The 18,120-nt window shown below is 52.4% G+C and overlaps 1 protein-coding gene across 1 annotated transcript; it reads left to right on the forward strand.

Annotated features, from left to right (window-relative positions):
- The first annotated feature begins 872 nt into the window (after positions 1 to 872).
- Positions 873 to 17,657, forward strand: MCM5 (minichromosome maintenance complex component 5). The gene is made up of 17 exons (XM_084616772.1): positions 873 to 993; positions 1,282 to 1,469; positions 2,938 to 3,064; positions 3,231 to 3,359; positions 4,647 to 4,819; positions 7,028 to 7,183; positions 7,746 to 7,912; positions 8,686 to 8,857; positions 9,061 to 9,172; positions 10,061 to 10,204; positions 10,622 to 10,687; positions 11,729 to 11,905; positions 12,428 to 12,540; positions 13,057 to 13,185; positions 14,353 to 14,495; positions 15,203 to 15,330; positions 17,236 to 17,657. Exons 2-17 carry the CDS (start codon positions 1,303 to 1,305, stop codon positions 17,335 to 17,337), a joined length of 2,205 nt encoding a protein of 734 aa, XP_084472898.1. The 5' UTR covers positions 873 to 993; positions 1,282 to 1,302; the 3' UTR covers positions 17,338 to 17,657.
- The last annotated feature ends 463 nt before the right edge of the window (positions 17,658 to 18,120 follow it).

The following is an 18,120-nucleotide window of genomic DNA, read 5'->3' on the forward strand; positions in this document are numbered from 1 at the left end:
ACCAGAAAATAGGGACTGAGAGGCCACTTAGTGTTACTACAGCATTTGGCAGTATCGGTGTGGTATGGACCAGGGGATACTTATTGAGGGGCCAGCTTGTGTGACTATGGCACTGGGGCCCAGCACAACAGGCCATATCAGTGCACTATAGACCAGGGAACAGTTATTGAGCGGCCAGTTTACATTATTGCAGCACTGGGGCCCAGCAGAATGACCCATATTGGAGCAGTGTAGACTAGGGGATAGTTATCTAGGGGCCAGATTGTATTACTGTGGCACTGGATCCCAGCAGGATGGGCTGTATTGGTGTAGTATGGACCAGAGGCAATTTACCGAGGGGCAACTCTGTGTTACTAAGGCCCTGGGGCCCAGCAGGACGCGCCATACCGGCACAGTAGGGACCAGGGGACTGGGCCCCGGTCACTGCAGCTGTTTACAGGCCTGATCTGCGCTGGCTGCGCCCTGTGGCTGCCCTTTGATTCCCTCAGGCCCAGGCCCCCCTGGAGCGATGGGCGGCTGCCCAGCGGCCCCGACCCGAGAGGGCTGATAGCTCCGCCCACCCACCACGGGTCGGGTCGCAAAGACAGAGCCACGTGCAGGGGTATGAGCACCCACCTCGCTGCCCCGCGCCCGGCCCAGAGCCGCTCTGCCCGGCCGCCATCTTACCCCCTCCCCTCCACTTCCCACTTCCCTCCAGTCGGGTTTTCGCGCCAAACGGCGCCTGATCACACGGGAGGGCGGGAAGGGGGCGGGGCTTCAGCGCCTCCTCCAATCCTCTTCCGTCTCCATGGCGACTCCCCACTCGCTTCCGGTTCGGGCTGGACGAGGCGGAACGGCGCCGGGCCAATCACCGGCGTCAAGCTCCAGACTGGCCAATAGGGGCGCGCGTCTCCTACCCGGGTAGAACGTGTCTTCATCCCGCTCCCCTCCGCCCCCTAGTTTTGCCGCGAAAACCGGCTGGTCGGCGCGTGTCCGCTGCTGGGGCGATACGAGGTGACTGAGCCGGGCTGGGGGCCGATGCGGGGGAGCGGCGCGGCGCGGCGGCCCTGGCGGGAGACTGGGGGGGCGAATCAGGAGATCGTGGGGGGCGGTGAGGGTCGGATGGGGGAGGCCCCCGCGGGCTAGGCCGTGGGGGGGTCGGATGCGGGATTCCCCCCGCCCGCCCGGCAGTCGGATGGGGAGTGGGGGGTAGATGGGGGTTATTGCGGGGGGGTGTCAGACCGGAGCGCTCTCTGGGGAGGGAGCTGGGCTAATTTATCCCCTTCTCCGCGGCTTGCTCAGGGCGGCGGCGCAGTCTTCGCCATGTCCGGTTTTGATGATCCCGGCATTTACTACAGCGACAGCTTTGGGGGCGACCCGGTGGCAGATGAGGGCCAGGTCCGGAAATCCCAGCTGCAGAGGCGGTTCAAGGAGTTCCTGAGGCAGTACCGGGTGGGCACGGACCGGTCTGGCTTCACCTTCAAATACAGGTGCTGCTGCTGAGGCAGAGAGGGAATCCCTCCAGCCAGCTCTGCCTTTAGCTGTCCACCTTCTCTCCTCCCTTTGGAGGGACAGCTGGTCACTTTCCTTCTAGTTTCAGAGTAGCAGCCGGGTTAGTCTGTATTTGCAAAAAGAACAGGAGGACTTGTGGCAGCTTAGAGACTAACCAATTTATTTGAGCACAAGCTTTCGTGAGCTACAGCTCACTACGTGCCTTCGGTGAAGTGAGCTGTAGCTCACGAAAGTTTATGCTCAAATAAATTGGTTAGTCTCTAAGGTGCCACAAGTCCTCCTGTTCTTTTTCCTTCTAGTGTGTGTCCAATCTAAATAATCGTTAGCGTTTACATACTGCTTTCACCTGTAGCTCCCAAACAGCTTTTTGCTGGATGGTCAGTGTCATCATGGCTGTTTGTGCAGGTGGGACAACTCAGGAACCAAGATGTGTAGTGATTTTCCTGGGATCACACAGCAGGCCAGTGACAGAGCAGGGAATGAAACCTGGTTCTCTACACTCCCTATCCAGTGCCCCATTCCCTGGATTATGCTGCCCTCCATGGGCTGCGCTGCAAAGTTTGGCTCTAGATCTGAATTTCAAGTTCCCAGTTTCATGTTTCAGGGTGTTTAAATCTGGGGTTTAGTTTGGGGTTTCTCTTGATTGTAAATCAGTAATGGGTTTTTATCCTATGTGTTTTGAGGTCTGTGAGGATCCCTCTGTGAATTAAATGTATTTCTACTTCATGTCAGGTTTCAGAGTAACAGCCGTGTTAGTCTGTATTCGCAAAAAGAAAAGGAGTACTTGTGGCACCTTAGAGACTAACCAATTTATTTGAGCATGAGCTTCATGTATTTTTAAACTGCAAGGTCTGTGATTCCTTTGTGTAAAGAACAGGTGCTGAATTATCTGCAGGATGCAGGGAAATAAACAATGGGCACAGATCACCCAAGAGACTGAGAAATAACCAACTATCCATCTTTTATTTCCCTTCATCCTGATTTTTAAGGTGAACATCAACAACTGTTATGACATAATTTGGGTGTGATGGACCTTATCATTGGCACTTGAAGCATGTGAACAGCCTATGTAACTCCGATAGCACATTGGCATTAAACATTATGTGTACCATTGGGGCCAGAACTGGGCCAGGTCTGGTTCCATTTGAACACAGTTTTAGAAAGTGGATTTGAATGCCCTGGGAAAAATCTGCCCAGCAGTCTCCATTTCCACTGTATCCCTTATGGAGCTCTTGTCACTTTCCCGGATCACGTTCCTTTCCAAAGAACCTACAAAACCTGTCCATTCTGCTTCCAACTTAGCCAGGTCATTCTGAACAATGTATAGGGTGGTCACTGGGTCCCTTCTGTGGTTGTTCCTTGCCCCTAGGCTTGCTGACTACATGCATTTGCTAAGATTTGCATGATGTTTTCTGCTCTTCAAGTCTTACTCTTGTTCTCTTGCAGGGATGAGCTCAAACGGCATTATAACCTGGGCCAGTACTGGATCGAGGTGGAGATGGAGGACCTGGCCAGCTTTGATGAGGACCTGGCAGACTACCTGTACAAGCAGCCTGCAGAGCACCTGCAACTGGTAAGTATGGGGGATACCATGGAAAGGAGGACATGGAGGACTACTGTAAGAGTAGTCTTAGAACTGGCATACTGCCAGCTAATCATGGGCAGTCAGGTAACCACAATAGCCCCAAGGATTCTTCTTGGTGTGAATGGCAACTTGAGCTGTGTTGTTGCCTCCCCAGCTGGAGGAAGCAGCAAAGGAAGTAGCAGATGAGGTCACCCGTCCTCGCCCAGCAGGGGAGGAGACACTTCAAGACATCCAGGTCATGCTGAGGTCAGATGCCAATGCAGCCAATATCCGTAGTCTGAAGGTGAGCTGAATCCACTCATAAGTATGGAGCAGTGGGGACAGGAATTGTCCACTGGTGGATTTGACTGTGGCGAGAGCTGCTAGAACCAGATGACTTGCTCAAGGCTTAGTTGGGGGGACTGGGTTGGATAAATGGTTTGGGTTTTGACCCATCTCTGATCTGTTTATCAGGATGACACTGTACGAGACAACGCGTATTTGACTTACTGTGCTTGATGGGACTCGTTAGTCTTAGGGCTGCTTTACACACAATTGTTGTAACACTTGAACATTGATTTGAGCCGGTATAGTTAAAGCAGTGCATCCCCTTAGTGTGGCTACATTAATGCCGGTATAAAGGTGCTTATATTGCTATAGCTAATCCCATAAATTTAGGAGAATAAGCTATACTGGTACAAGGCACCTTTATGCAGGTATATCCATGTCCATGCTAGAGGTGTACCAACGTAACTACTTCAGTAAAATATCCCCTTCCCCCGAGTTGAAGTACTTAAATTGATACCAAATGTGTGTATACCAGGTCTTTATAGCTCTGGTTACTGTTTTGGTGGCAAAGTGTCAGTGGATGGGTATTCTGATCTGTCTGTTCATTAGGTGGTGAGAATTATTTCTGCATCTCTGAGGGTCTTTCTGGGGAACACTGCTTTCTTCACCACAAACTTCTCTCTGATCAATACAATGCAAAATGCTGCAGGAAGAGACATAGCTATCGAATAATGAAGTTTCTTGTTAAAAACAACACAGCCCCTTCCCTGTGGTCTGTGGCTGTGCAGTGCAATCTGCTTTGTCTGCATGTGGGGAATGGCTGCTTCCCTGAGATGCACACCGCAGCTTTGAGCCCTAATGCATTACAGGAGAAGGGCTTGGAAAGGGCGCAGGCCCTTGTGGGGAGGGAGAGCGAGGAGGGGTTCAGCAGAGCACTGTTAAGATGACACTCATAGCACATACTAAAATCCACTATTTCATTTGCAAATGGAACCAAGGAGAATAACCGACCTGGTAGGCTATTGTATGGATCCAAACTACTGACCTAAAATATTCTGTGGGGGAGGTGTGTGTTGTGAGGATGGTCATGGTCATTCCATACACTCCTCCTCGATTGCCTATATGGGCAGCTTTCCCCATGTTTCCCACGAAGCATCATACCCATGATCCTGGCTGCTTTGTGCTTGAAGGCTGCTGCATTTCTCCCCTCCCTTCTCTTCCACCTGCCCTCTCTACCATGTTGGGGTTTCCCTTCTTCCTGTGTGAGATGTTTTCTTACCACCCCCAACCTCTCCTTCCTCAGTCTGACCAGATGTCCCATCTGGTGAAGATCCCCGGGATCATAATTGCTGCAACTGCTGTGAGAGCTAAAGCCACCAAGATCGCCATCCAGTGCCGCACCTGCCGTAACACCATCAGCAACATTACCGTGCGCCCCGGCCTGGAGGGTTACGCCCTGCCCAGGAAGTGTAATACGTAAGCAATGGGAGTCCTTTCAGGAATCCTGGGTAGCGTGGGGGAGACCAAATTCCTACTCTGTCTTCCTGGGAGTCCCCCTGGCTGTGGATGCTGCATGAGTAGGTCTCACCTAGTGCTCTGTGCTGGGATCTCTGGGATGGTCATCCCTAAGTCGGTGGTGACTAAGTCAGTTGAGCTGTGAGTTGAAGGCTTTGCCAGGTCTGCATGTGTTGGGGGTTAGGGTGGTTAAGGCCAAATGTTAGCTACCAAAGTAGCACAACCATACTGAAGTGCGGTCTCTGCCCACCCCCGAGCTTAAATTAAAGGGAGCAGTCACACATACGCTTCCCTCCCTCAGCAACTCGCCTTCCCCAAAAGTCCTCTCACTGCCTTCGCAGAATCACAAAAGTCCTTAAGTACCTCCTGAATACCAATGGGCTGCTCACCTGGCCTGAGCTTTAAAAATAGATGGTCCTTGTCTCCAAGAGCTTCCAGTCGAAAAAGACTGGCTTTTTACTGATACTTCTAATTGCTCAGTCACCAGACAACACATACCATTCGTGTGTGTGTTTGTGTGTAAAGATAAATGAAATGCCCTGCTAGGTCATCTGATCCATGTAATTAATTAATTACCCTCCCCTGTCCCCAGTGAGTGCATTGTTCCTTACAGTAAGTCAGATTGTGATACACTTTCTCACACTGAGGCTATGACTACACTACAGTTTGTCGGCAGAACTTATGTTGCTCAGGGATATGAATAAATCGCCCCCTGGGCAACGTAAGTTACACTGACATAAGCTCTGGTGTAGACAGCGCTATATTGGCAGGAGAGCTTCTCCCACTGACGTAACTTCTGCCGCTCACGGAGGTGGTTTTATTATGCCGACGGGAGAACTCTCTCCTGTTAGCATAGAGCGCCTTTACCAGATGCGCTGCCGCGCTGTACGTGTAGACATGCCTTGAGTAATACCTTACTCCACAGTATCCCCGTTGACTTCAGTAGGGCTATTTTGGTGTAACGTAGCATTCAGCATGAATAAGCAGATCATGAAATGGCGCTATGCACTTAGGATGGGATTCCCAAAGCCACTGTTCCAAGGGATTTGGATGCCCAATTTCCATTATAAATGAACAGGAGCCATGTGTGCCAATCTCTAGGCAGATGTCAAACCCACGAAAAAAATGCCGAAATTGGGCTTGTTTTTGGCTTAATTGGCCTGTGAGTTGCTTGTTGCTTCTTTTTTTGATTGGCTCCTGGCAAGCAGGGGCAAGAGAGGGATAGAGTTAGGGGCGCACAGCCAGTCCACCACAGTCCCAGACTGCAGGCCAGGGGGATCTAGTCACATAGTGTTCGGGTTCTTAGGGATAGGCTTGGTTTGGCCTTGTTTTGAAATGGGATTAACTTGATTTTTGGATTATTGTGAAAATCGGGGTGCTTATTTACCGTATGAAAGTTGGCAACTATGTCTCTAGGTACCTTTGGAAATCTCAGCTTTGGTTGAAAATGACTTCCATGTCCCGTGGGGGACCATAGACCATGCTAACAAATCTCAGTGTCAGGATGTTTCCCTGCTATTTAGCCTACAGTTTTCCTTTTATAGTTTATCCCACTAACCTTAACTAAACCTCCTTAGACAACTGTAAATGGCTCTTCTCTTCCTTTGTGTTATAAACTCGTAGGCTTTTGTCCGCACTTAGTTGTTACTTACCAAGCTAAGCATATTTAAACCTCTCAAATCTTTCCACTTCAATCCATCATTTTTCCCTTAATCTATTTTCTTTTTTCTGAGCTTTCCATTTTACCTCCCTTTGTCTGTCTAGCTCTGTGGGGGCAGGGACTGGCTCTTGCTGTCTGTCTGAACAGCACCCAGTCCAATGAAGCCCTGATCTCAGTTGGTGCCTCTAGCATTATTCTTGTACAAATAGCCTCCACCAGTTTGTCATGGTCTTGTCAGAATTCAGCATCACAGTCTAAGATGAGGTAGCTTTTCACTTACCAAATCTGCCCACTTTGGGAGCTTCTCTGGGGAGACTTTTCTGGGGGGAAGCTTGTGTGTCACTAGGCAATGCTAAATAAAGGCAAAACTCAGCCTGTGTGTTTACAGGGCACTATTCTCCATGGCATCACTGGATGCAAATAGAGCTTCCTGATGATCTCTCCTGACTCCTAATGCCACTAACTAGCTTTCTAATGATCCGTTTCTTTAACGTTCCCCCTTTGCTTAGGGAACAGGCTGGCCGCCCAAAGTGCCCCCTGGATCCATACTTCATCATGCCGGACAAGTGCAAGTGTGTGGACTTCCAGACCCTGAAGCTCCAGGAGTCTCCAGATGCTGTACCACACGGGGAAATGCCCCGGCACATGCAGCTATACTGCGACAGGTAATACCAGTTTCCCTTGCTGCCTGTCCTGAGGGTTGTTTCAAGGAGAGTCAGTGGTAGATCCAGCCATTTGCTGGATGAGGTGTTTATCTGGGTTTGGATGTATGTGGGGGGTGCTGTCTTCTCCCCAGCTTTTTGCTGGGGGGAAGGATTGGTTGTGAATGGATATAAACAGGGTTTTGGAATCTTAGGTATGTAAATATGGATCAACTAACTCGCAACAATTCCATGAGGCTTAATAGTTTGCAAAGTGCTTTGAGATCCTTGGATCCTGTGTGCAAAGTTGCTCAGGTACCATCATGAAAGAAGAGGTAAACTGGAGCAGAAGAGGTTTTTCTTTTTTTTGTTGGGCTTGAGGTGAAGATGGTGACTTTTGGTGTGTGGTTCCTTTATCTTGAGCAGCAGCTTCCCTGGTTCTCCAGTGCCAGGAATCTAAACCTCTTGTCTAAGTTTGGATGGGAAGGAGAGGAAGAGATGAAGGGGGTTTTCCCATCTTCAGTAGCCTTCCATCCCATCCCTTTCTTATACAGAACTAACACTCCTCTCCCCTTCCTCCTCTCAGGTATCTGTGTGACAAAGTCGTCCCTGGAAACAGAGTTACCATCATGGGCATCTATTCCATCAAGAAATCTGGCCAGACCAAGAGCAAAGGCCGGGACAATGTGGGAGTGGGGATCCGAAGCTCTTATATCCGTGTGGTGGGGATCCAGGTGGACACCGATGGCTCAGGTAAGACCTTACTTTGGTTTCCTCTCTGGCTCAGGTTATAACATGGAGTTAGAAAATCCTCCATTCTGAACAGCTGTTACCCGTGACCTCCAGCTAGTGATGCCATGGGTGAGAACTGCCTTTCTGTAGCAGCACACGTCCATCAATACCACTCACGTAGCAACGGTCTCAGACCGGTCCAGAGGGGATATAGCATTAGTCCCAGGTTCCCTGTGTATATGCACTACTGCTTTCTTACACAGCTCTGCACTGCTTGTGCTCGGTAAAATTAAACAGGAAACCTCATCGGCTTTAAAAATCCAGCTCATGTTTCAAAAGCACGCTCAGTTTTTGTTCTGCTCCTGATTCTCCACCCACCCCCAAAGCATCAGGCATAGCTTCCTCCTCCAGATCCTCATTTTCCTCCCCCTAGCATAAGTCAGGCCTCTTGATCCTTCTCCCCACATCCAGCAGTGATCCACGTCACTCTCCTCTTTGACTGTTGCTTGGTTGACATCAGCTGAACCAACTTTAAGTGTTACTTCTTTATTGCGGAACAAAACAAATGCTTCTACTCAGGGCTGCACTCTCAGGTTTCAGTAGCAAACTCCAGTCCCTGCTGTGTATGGTTAACTCCGCTCTCCTTTCCGTGTGAACTCGTAACAGTGTTACTAAAGTAATTCCCAGACCTGCAGGTGGATTCTGGAGAAAACTCTGGTGGCCAGCCAGGCTTGATCTAGGTTCATCTCTGCTGACAGATTCATTCACAGTTTACTTCCCTCCACCCTTTCTAGGCCGCAGTTTTGCTAGCTCTGTGACTCCACAGGAAGAGGAGGAATTTCGCCATCTCACTTCCATGCCCAATGTCTATGAGACTATCGCCAAGAGCATTGCGCCCTCTATCTATGGCAGCACTGACATCAAGAAAGCCATCTCCTGCCTGCTGTTCGGAGGCTCCCGCAAGAGGTCAGGGAAATGAATCCAACTGGGCACAGTGGGAAGGGAGCAGGGTCAGAGATGCAACACAAGTCGTCGTCTTCTGGGATCAATCCTTCTGGGATCCTTTTTCTGTTTCCTAGAAGCAGAAAGTTGCATGTCGGTGATGTTTTTGCTTGTGCATTGTCTAACCAGAACAGCCCTCACCTCCCCCCTCCTGCCTTTCTCTGCAGGCTTCCGGATGGGTTAACCCGCAGAGGGGACATTAACCTGCTGATGCTGGGAGACCCTGGCACAGCCAAGTCCCAGCTCCTGAAATTTGTAGAGAAGTGTTCACCCATTGGGGTAAGTGTCCTACGTAACCTGGGTTACTACTTTACCATCAGGCAGAGACTTTGTATCAGGGCGAGTCAGTTTCTTTTTGCTTCTTGTATCCTTGAGAATTGGAGCCAGTAGATGATTCCATTGATGGTTCATGGGGCAGAACAGAAGCCAGAGTGTGCTCTGCAGGGCTGATGAGCTCGTGGGCCTGTTGATCACAGTCAACAGCAGAAAAGTAGGCATAAGGAGTGGGCAAATAATGGGTCGGAACCAGAGAGCACTTCTCACAGGGTCACTTTCTCAACCTAGCCATGATTTATTGGAATATTTAACTGAGCATATTTTCCCCAGCCTGTCCAAGCTGGCTGAGCTGCATATAACAAACTGAACTAATGGGGAAGTTGGAAGATAAAGTGAAATAATTCTGATTGACTGCACCTGTCAGACACAGAGGTCCAAACTGAGACTGAGTGTGGAATTTTATTTCCATCCACGTTTTTCTGCTGTCTTCATCGACACTTGCATCCAGGCACCCTTCTTCCTCTCGAGTGAAACAAACATAACTCTGCAGCCCACTGAAGTGATCAAATAAGTTACTCTCTGTATCTAATAGCTGCATCATCTGTCTAGGAGCCCTCTAATGCTTTGTAACTACTTAGCCCAAACCCTGGCTAAATAAAGTCCCCTTACTCTGTACCTTGAAGGCTGTCAAGGCTGGATCTTAGTGTGTGCATGCTGAGGAGGTACTTTCCAGGGCTCAATCTCATCTCGCAGCTGCTGGGCTGGCCTGTAGCTATTCTGTGGCTGAGGTCACAGCCCTGCGCTGGGTTTATTTCATTCCGGGGCCGAGTGAGGCAGACTCGGGGTTCTCCTGGTGCCTGACCTGTTGTCCTCTTCCTGTCCTTCCCTCAGGTGTACACCTCGGGGAAAGGCAGTAGTGCAGCCGGCTTGACAGCCTCTGTGATCCGAGACCCCTCTACACGGAGCTTCTTCATGGAGGGAGGAGCCATGGTCCTTGCGGATGGGGGAGTGGTCTGCATTGATGAATTTGACAAGGTACAAACATAGCACGCAGAGGGACAGGCCGTGCAATGTTCTCTAAGGGTGGTGGGAAGGGAGGAGCCATGGGGGGGGAACTGCCGCCTTCCCTCGCCTGCAGGGAAATGTATGTGCTGCTACAGGAAGGGCAGGGAGTTCCCCTGGAGGGTGATGTTTTGTGCTGCAGTGTGGAAGGGCAGGGGTTGTTTGCGGTGGATGGAGACCTGTGCCTTATGTGGGAGGGCAGGAAAAGGAGCTGGCATCAGGAGGCAATTGCAAGAGAAATCTCAGTTTGTGTGCATTAAAAATACGTGAAACGTGAGTGTGCTGGAGGAGGAAACCGTGCTGGCTACATGAGGCTGTCCTGCGAGCCCAGGCCTCAGAAAGGGATATTCAGGTATAAATTTTATTTTTCTCTCTCCACCCATTAACAAGATGCGGGAGGACGACCGAGTGGCCATCCACGAGGCTATGGAACAGCAGACCATCTCCATTGCCAAGGTGAGGTGCCAGCAAACGGCACTGGCCTCAGCCTGTATCTAGCCCTCTGTGAAACTGCAGAGCTGCTGCTGAGACTGGGGGAATGTGGGGAGAGAAGAGGAGGGGTGGCTGTAGGGATAGGCCCCTGAATCCAGCTCAGGGCTTCTTGCGGAGCAGAGTAACCAGCTCTCATGGACCCAGGGGCCTTTGCCAGAAGGTGGCTGAGCCTCAAGGGTTGCCCTGGGTTCCCTGCGAATCACTGGTTTGACAGATTGTATGGGGTTTGGAGCTACCGACTGCTCTGGTCTGGGAGCAGCAGGCTCTGCTCTGGGGCAATGTCCCTGTCCGAGAGAGCCTAAAGGAAATCATTCTCCGGTTCAGCATGAGTGGAACCAAACTCCCTGTCTTCCCTCCCAGCCACCCTTTCTGCTGGCAACTCTGCCATGCCCCTTGCCACTCAGACTCATGCCTCGGTGTAACTCCTGACTCCTCCCTCTTTCTCCTGCTGCTCTAAACTTGTGACTTCTCCTATCACCAGATCAAACTACTTCCCCGCACTACATCTCCACGAGGCACCTGTTCCTCTCCATTGCCATCATTAAACTTGTGATGGGACAACTCTCTCGAGCACATCCGGGGTGTGCCCCGTGGCCTCTTCGCCTGTCTATACAGCACCTCTCATGCTGTTGGCGTTATGTATTACATGTGGCTTCCACCGATGGGGGACTTTTAGGGAGGTCTTCCTCAAGTGAGGCTCATGTGGCTGTGCTGTCCAAATCCCTATGGTTATCCTGCCAGCCTCCACCTCCCCCAGCAGGGACCCTTCCTTGGCCAACTGGATGCCGCTTATGGGCCCTTATTTAAATGCTGGTATGTGTGAGGTTTCCTCAGTGCTCTGAGAACCAGAGAGAGAAGAAATGGTTAAATAGCTTTCCCCACCCCCTGCCATCCCGGGATGCGTCCGTGTGATCCTGACAATGTACATTGCATTAGGAGCCAACAACATGGTTATTGTGTTGATGTGGGGCTTGACCTCCACTCCCCCTTCTATTTCTCATGCAGGCTGGTATCACAACCACTCTGAACTCCCGCTGCTCAGTCCTGGCTGCTGCCAACTCTGTCTTCGGGCGCTGGGATGAAACCAAAGGCGAGGAGAACATAGACTTCATGCCGACAATCCTGTCCCGATTTGACATGATCTTCATAGTTAAAGATGAGCACAATGAGGAGCGAGACGTGGTGAGGGCAGGCGGTGGGCTTGGTGTTGCGACTTGCCTGGGGTGGATAAGACACATGCAGGAGGATTAGCTGGGAGCAATGTTGGGGCAGAGGATTTGTGGAAGGGGACAGTGGAGGAAAGTGTCTGCCCAGCTCACCTCCCAAGTGTGTCCGGTGCCAAGTGGGTTATTTGATTTGAAGTACCTTGCAATGGACCTGCTACCTGTTGCCCTTCTTTAGCAGGTCTGAGTACAGCTCAACCACTTTGGGCCTAGGGAAAGGAAAGTAAATTTGGCAGGGACTGGAAGACAGAATTAAAGTTGTCTCCTGTGGTCCCAAACTCTGTGCACTTAAGCACTGTTGGGTCAGAACTTTAGAACAAAGCGCAAGGCCCATCTGTTCTCCTGACTTGCCCCAGATTAGAAGCGTGGAGTTGGCTTGTTCTCTTTTGCCCTGGTACCAGCAATGGGCAGAATTTCTGTCTGTAGCATTTGAAGGGCGGAAGGAATTCTGCTATCCACCTCTTCTCTGCACTGTTTCCAGACTCTGGCCAAACACGTGATGTCGTTACATGTGAGTGCCCTGACGCAGACCCAGGCAGTGGAGGGTGAGATTGAGCTGAACAAGCTGAAGAAGCTGATCTCCTACTGTCGAACGTAAGTCTGCAGCGACTCTCGGGTGACATGACGACTGGGCTGGGCAGCAGAACCATGGGCAGGCTGCAAAGCTTGCTGGGCACGTCCTGCTTGGTGCCATGCTGATGTGTTCTCTGCCACTCTCAAACTCCTGCTGGGACTTATAGTTACGCTCAGCAATTCTGGACCTGCTGCTGGGCCGGTCGCCTCTTTGAAGTGGCTTCACTTAGATGGGCCCAGTGTCAGACCTTTAATTCCTTAGTGGGGGCCATCAGCACTCCTTCTCTACAGTCAGCCCCCAGCATCTTGGGTTATTTCCACCCCTGGCTCTAAGGAGGGGCATGGTCACCTCTGAGGTTCTGTTTGAGATGCCAGCTGGGTAAATTCTCACCAGGGCCTGGATTTTCACAAAATCTGGCCTGGATTGCAGTGGCAGGGGAAGAGGCTCCACCACTGCACTGCATAGGTAGGGGGGTGCCACTATGTCTTTTCCCAAGTACCGTCTGGTTCATGGCGCTTCCCGTTCCCTTCTCACAGGAAGTGCGGCCCACGCCTTTCGGCAGAGGCTGCAGAGAAGCTGAAGAACCGCTATGTCCTGATGCGCAGCGGGGCCCGCCAGCATGAGCGGGAGAGTGACCGCCGGTCCAGTATCCCCATCACCGTCCGGTGAGAGCACGCGCCTGGCCGGGTGCAGGGAGGGACACAAAGGGGGTGGGAACCCTAGATGCTTGGAGTAATCCTACAAAGGGAATATGGCCAACGCTGCACAAGCCCCCTGAGAATGGAATAGGCTCCGGGTGAGCCCAGGCCTGCACTGAGCTGGACCCTGTTAAAGCCACCAGAGCGAAGTACATGCTCTAAGGCTCTTCTGTAAGTGCTTCACTCCTAAAGATGGCTGCTCCCCTCTTCTCCATCTCTCCCTCTGCCCCCCCAACTGTCCTTACCGTCGCTGCCTTCTGCTGGCGTGGGGACCACGAGGCTCCGGTGCAGGCTCTCACTCACGTGGGGTAGCATCGCACAGACCTGCGACTTCCATTGTTGAGAGCTTCACTGGAGGCAGCACCACTTAAGGGAAGGTGGCTAGGGTGGAGTAATGACCTACAGATACCAGAGCGTCTCCAGGCTGCACCTGGGTCTCACTTGTGGTGGGAGTGGAAAAGGAGAAGACTGCTCCTTCTGGCCAGAATTTCCCCTTCCCACCCATTTCCCTTCTCCCCCATTTTTAATGGAGAACGGTGGCCTGAGCTAGCAGAGTGTCTGCTTAGTGGGAACTGTGCACCACTATCTAGTGGATGGGGAGAGCCCTGCCTTGGGTTGGGTGTTTCCCTTGGGTGGGAGTGGGAGTCATTGGGGCAAGACGTGGGATTCCTAGATCCCGAGGCTAGAAGGGACCATTGTGTTGCTCTAGTCTGCCCTCCTGTATAATGCAGGCCAGAGAACTTCCCCCAAAATAATTCCTAGAGCAGATCTTCTAGACAAACAGCCAGTCTTGATTTAAAAATTGCCAGTATGGAGAATCCACCACAGCGCTTGGTAAATCGTCCCATGGGCAAATTGCTCTCACTTAAAAATTTACACCTTAATTCCAGTCTGTGTCCAAGCGCCCCACTCCCGTTAGATAGGATGGGAGTGTTCTGCTTTGCACAGGTGGGGGTGTCTGGGATGTGTTGACCCTTCCCCAGCTGCTAAACGACTGTTTTACTCAGTGCTTTGGGATGTATGCAGCAGGCGGTGTGTGGAACGGAGGAATTTCCTAACCGAGGCGGGAAAGGGTTCTGGGGGAGTGGAGGCCCATGGTGACTTTGTTAGAAAGGGCTTCCCTGTGGTTCCCAGGCAGCTGGAGGCCATTGTGCGGATTGCAGAGTCCCTCTGCAAGATGAAGCTTCAGCCTTTTGCCACCGAGGGAGACGTTGAAGAGGCCTTGCGGCTTTTCCAGGTGTCCACTCTTGATGCAGCCATGTCGGGCAGCTTGTCAGGTGAGGCCCTGAGCGATCTGTGTTTCCCCTCTTCCCCCCCCGGAAACCTCTTGCAGTGTAAATCATCTTTTTTGAGCCCACTCCCTTCTGATCAGTGGGTGGAGAATAAACCCCACCTCTCTTGGGGGGAGGGCGGGGGCGCACCACAAGGCAACCTAACCTGGTGCTTCTGGGTGGCTGTGGTGGTGACTCCCCTGGGCAGGCCAATGCACAGGGCTGCAGGTGCCCCTCATTCATTCTGTGGCAGGTGTCGTCCTGTCACTGTAGTCCAGGCAGAGGGTTAGTGTAGTGCCTAATGCTCCCATCTAAAGGGGGGCGGGGGGGAGCATGAACTCTCCCAAACCCCAGAGGAGGTGCTGAGTCTGGGTGTTTCCTGGTTCAGACCAGCAAGCCCAGGAGCTATGGGGGTGTGAGGGCTGGATGCCCAGCTCCCCCATATTTCCATGGGGAGCGATGGGAAGTAGCCCTTCGACCATACTGTTCCTTTCGGAGACAGAGGCTTACCCAGGGGATTTGCAGCGTGGTGTGGTTGTCAGAAGTTGAGATGAGAAGGATTCAGTCTGGATGTTTTGCTATTCGGTCACCTTTTTGGCTTGCCAAGGGTTGTCCAGTCTCTCTTGCTTTTGTGGGGAGGGGGCAGCTCGTGCGGCATGAGCGAGGCCTTCGGAGGAGCAGGGGTCTCTAATCCAGCGTCGTCTCCTCCCTAGGAGTGGAGGGCTTCACGACGCAGGAGGACCAGGAGATGCTGTCCCGCATTGAAAAACAGCTGAAGCGCCGCTTTGCCATTGGCTCCCAAGTGTCAGAGCACAGCATCGTCCAGGACTTCACCAAACAGGTGAGCCTAATGGGTGTAGCCCGTCCCTGGTGGGGACAGTCTGAAGGGCTGTGATACCAAGACCCTACAAGACAGCTATGGCCATGAGGACTCTTTCCTGAAATGTGGCCAGGCTCCTGCTGCTGCTTGTGTACCTTCCCAGTCAGCTGGGTGCCAGGGAGTGGTGTGAAACCAGGGAGTGGTGTGAAACCAGGGAGTGGTGTGAAACCAGGGAGGTGGGTGACTGTCTACGGCAGGGGTCGGCAACCTATGGCACGCGTGCCAAAGACGGCACGTGAGCAGATTTTTAATGGTACGCTGCTGCCTGCTGGGTCCCAACCGCCGGTCCTGCTCGGCCCGCTGTCGAACCCAGGCCGGGACCCCAGCCGGCAGCAGTGTGCCATTAAAAATCCTGCCCGCCCCAGCCTGCTCTTTTCCCCCCGTCCCCCATGGGGGCAGGGTAAAGAAACTTGGTCCTGCTGGCTGCTGCTGCAGGGCAGGCAAGCTCCCCCCTCTCCTGCCTCTTCCCCCAGCGTGCTGGGTTCCTGCCCCTCCTCTGCTCCCTCCCTGCCACTGAGTCGGATGGCCCTTGCAAGGGAGGGGGAGAAGCAGAGCCGCAGCGCGCTTGTCACTCCGGGGAGGAGGTGGAGAAGAGGTGGGGACGGGGCCGTGGGGACGGGGGGGTGGGATCAGGGCATATCCCCTCAAGCCCCCTGCCGTGAGCCGCTCTGGGCAGGGAGCTGGGAGCACCCCCCCAGCCCTCTGCCCTGACTCCTGCACCCCCCATATTTCCACCCCCACCCTGAGCACCAAACGGGAGCTCCTGCGCGCGCGCGCACACACACACACTCTACCTCTACCTCTCTACCTGCACCCTCGCACCAAATGGGAGCTCCCCAGGTAAGCGCTCCACACCCAAACCTCCTGCCCCAACCCTGAGCCCCCTCCCTCATTCTAGCTCCTGGCCAGACTCTGCACCCCAACCCCCAGCCTGCTCCTTCACCCCCAGCCCTGAGCTCAGTGCACTCCCACCCTCAGCTCAGTGCAGAGAGAGAGGAAGAGAATGGGCTAGAACCAGGGAGAAGGTAGGTACCCACTTTATATGGGCAGGGCCGGGATCCTAGACCGGCAGCAGGCTGAGCGGGGCCGGCAGCTGGGACCCTGGCTGGCAGGAGCTGACAGACGGAACCCCAGCCCGGCAGTGGGCTGAATGGCAGCGGGATGAGCCACTCAGCCTGCTGCTGGTCTGGAGTCCCGGCCACCGGCCCCGCTCAGCCCGCTGCCGGTCTGGGGTTCTGACTGCTGGCCCCTTGCCAGCCGGGGTCCTGGCCACAGGCCTGGCTCAGCCTGCTGCTGGCCTAGGTGAACGGAACCCCAGGCCGGCAACTGGCTGAGAGGGCCGGCGGTGTAAGATCAGCATTTTAATTTAATTTTAAATGAAGCTTCTTAAACTTTTTGAAAACCCTGTTTACTTTACATACGACAATAGTTTATATATTCTATAACTAGACTTAGAGAGAGAGAGCTTCTAAAAACGTTAAAATGTATTATTGGCACGGGAAACCTTAAATTAAAGTGAATAAATGAAGACTCGGCACCCCGCTTCTGAAAGGCTGCCGACCCCTGGCCTAGGGAATGCTGTAGGGGTTCTCCATCCTGTGCAGCCCAACTGCCGTTCCAGCTCCTTCCACTGTTTCCACTGATATTGGAACAGTCAGAATGCCAATCGATGACTCAGAGAAGAGTTCATCCTGTATTACAAGCCCCTTCTCTATGTAAACGTCTGTCAGTCTGGAATGACTTCAGTGTTTGTTTCTCACTGGGCTACGGTGAACTTTCCTGGGTGGGCTGCAGCACCCACAGCTCATGGCTGTACTGTGAAAGGCTCATATGGGATTGTCATTCTCCTGCACCGCTTTCTTCCAGAAATACCCCGAGCACGCCATCTACAAGGTGCTGCAGCTCATGATGCGGCGTGGTGAGATCCAACACCGCATGCAGCGCAAAGTCCTCTACCGCATCAAGTAATCTCGCTTCCTCACCCTCTTGCCGGTGGCCAAAACCATCCCGGGGAAACCAGGGCCAGCTGCTGCGGATGAGGATGCTCCTGAGTTCCAGCAAGATCTTAATGAAGAAGGCCCTGTAGTGCTGGCCTCTCCTGTGCATGGAAGAAGCCTCCAGCTAGGCACCTAAATGGGAGGGCACCTCCGGTTTTAACCAGATTGATGGCAGGAAAGGCTGCTTGTCTTGTATCGCAGCTGCTCTGGGGAACATCATGATGACATTTTAATAAAACATTACAAAGCTTTTAGTTGCAATAAAACTTCAAATAAAAGATAACGTTGGTACCAATGGCTCTTGTGGCGCTTTGAAGAGAGCGGAGGGACGAGTTTCGTGACTATGTGGGATTCTCCATTGCCTTGTGATCTGTTCTGCTTGCTCATGGCTATGCTGGGACTTCCATTTGCATTCCCTGGTAGCTGAGCCATTGGACACGTTTCCTCCCTCAAAATGGGCCTTCAGCCCTGTTGATTGAGGTCACACACACAAATGTAACTGCAAGGAGTGGCTTTCCAAGAGAGTTGATCTTTCCCATGAAACATAAATCTCATTAGTGCAGAGGCACGTTATGCAGCCTGCAATGTTGGGTCGAGACATGCTGGCAGCCCATCAGTAACTGACTAACCACCGGATCCTGTTGTTTCTCCCATTTCCCAACAGCAAAGAAGGAAATCTGTTGCTTCATACAAGAGGTGGCTTGTTAAGCCCTTCTTTCAGTGTCTAAATGTATGTAGCTGTGCTGGGAGGATT

Source organism: Lepidochelys olivacea (genome assembly GCF_965140295.1).
Source record: "Lepidochelys olivacea isolate rLepOli2 genome assembly, chromosome: 1".
NCBI classification, from domain to species: Eukaryota; Metazoa; Chordata; order Testudines; family Cheloniidae; genus Lepidochelys; species Lepidochelys olivacea.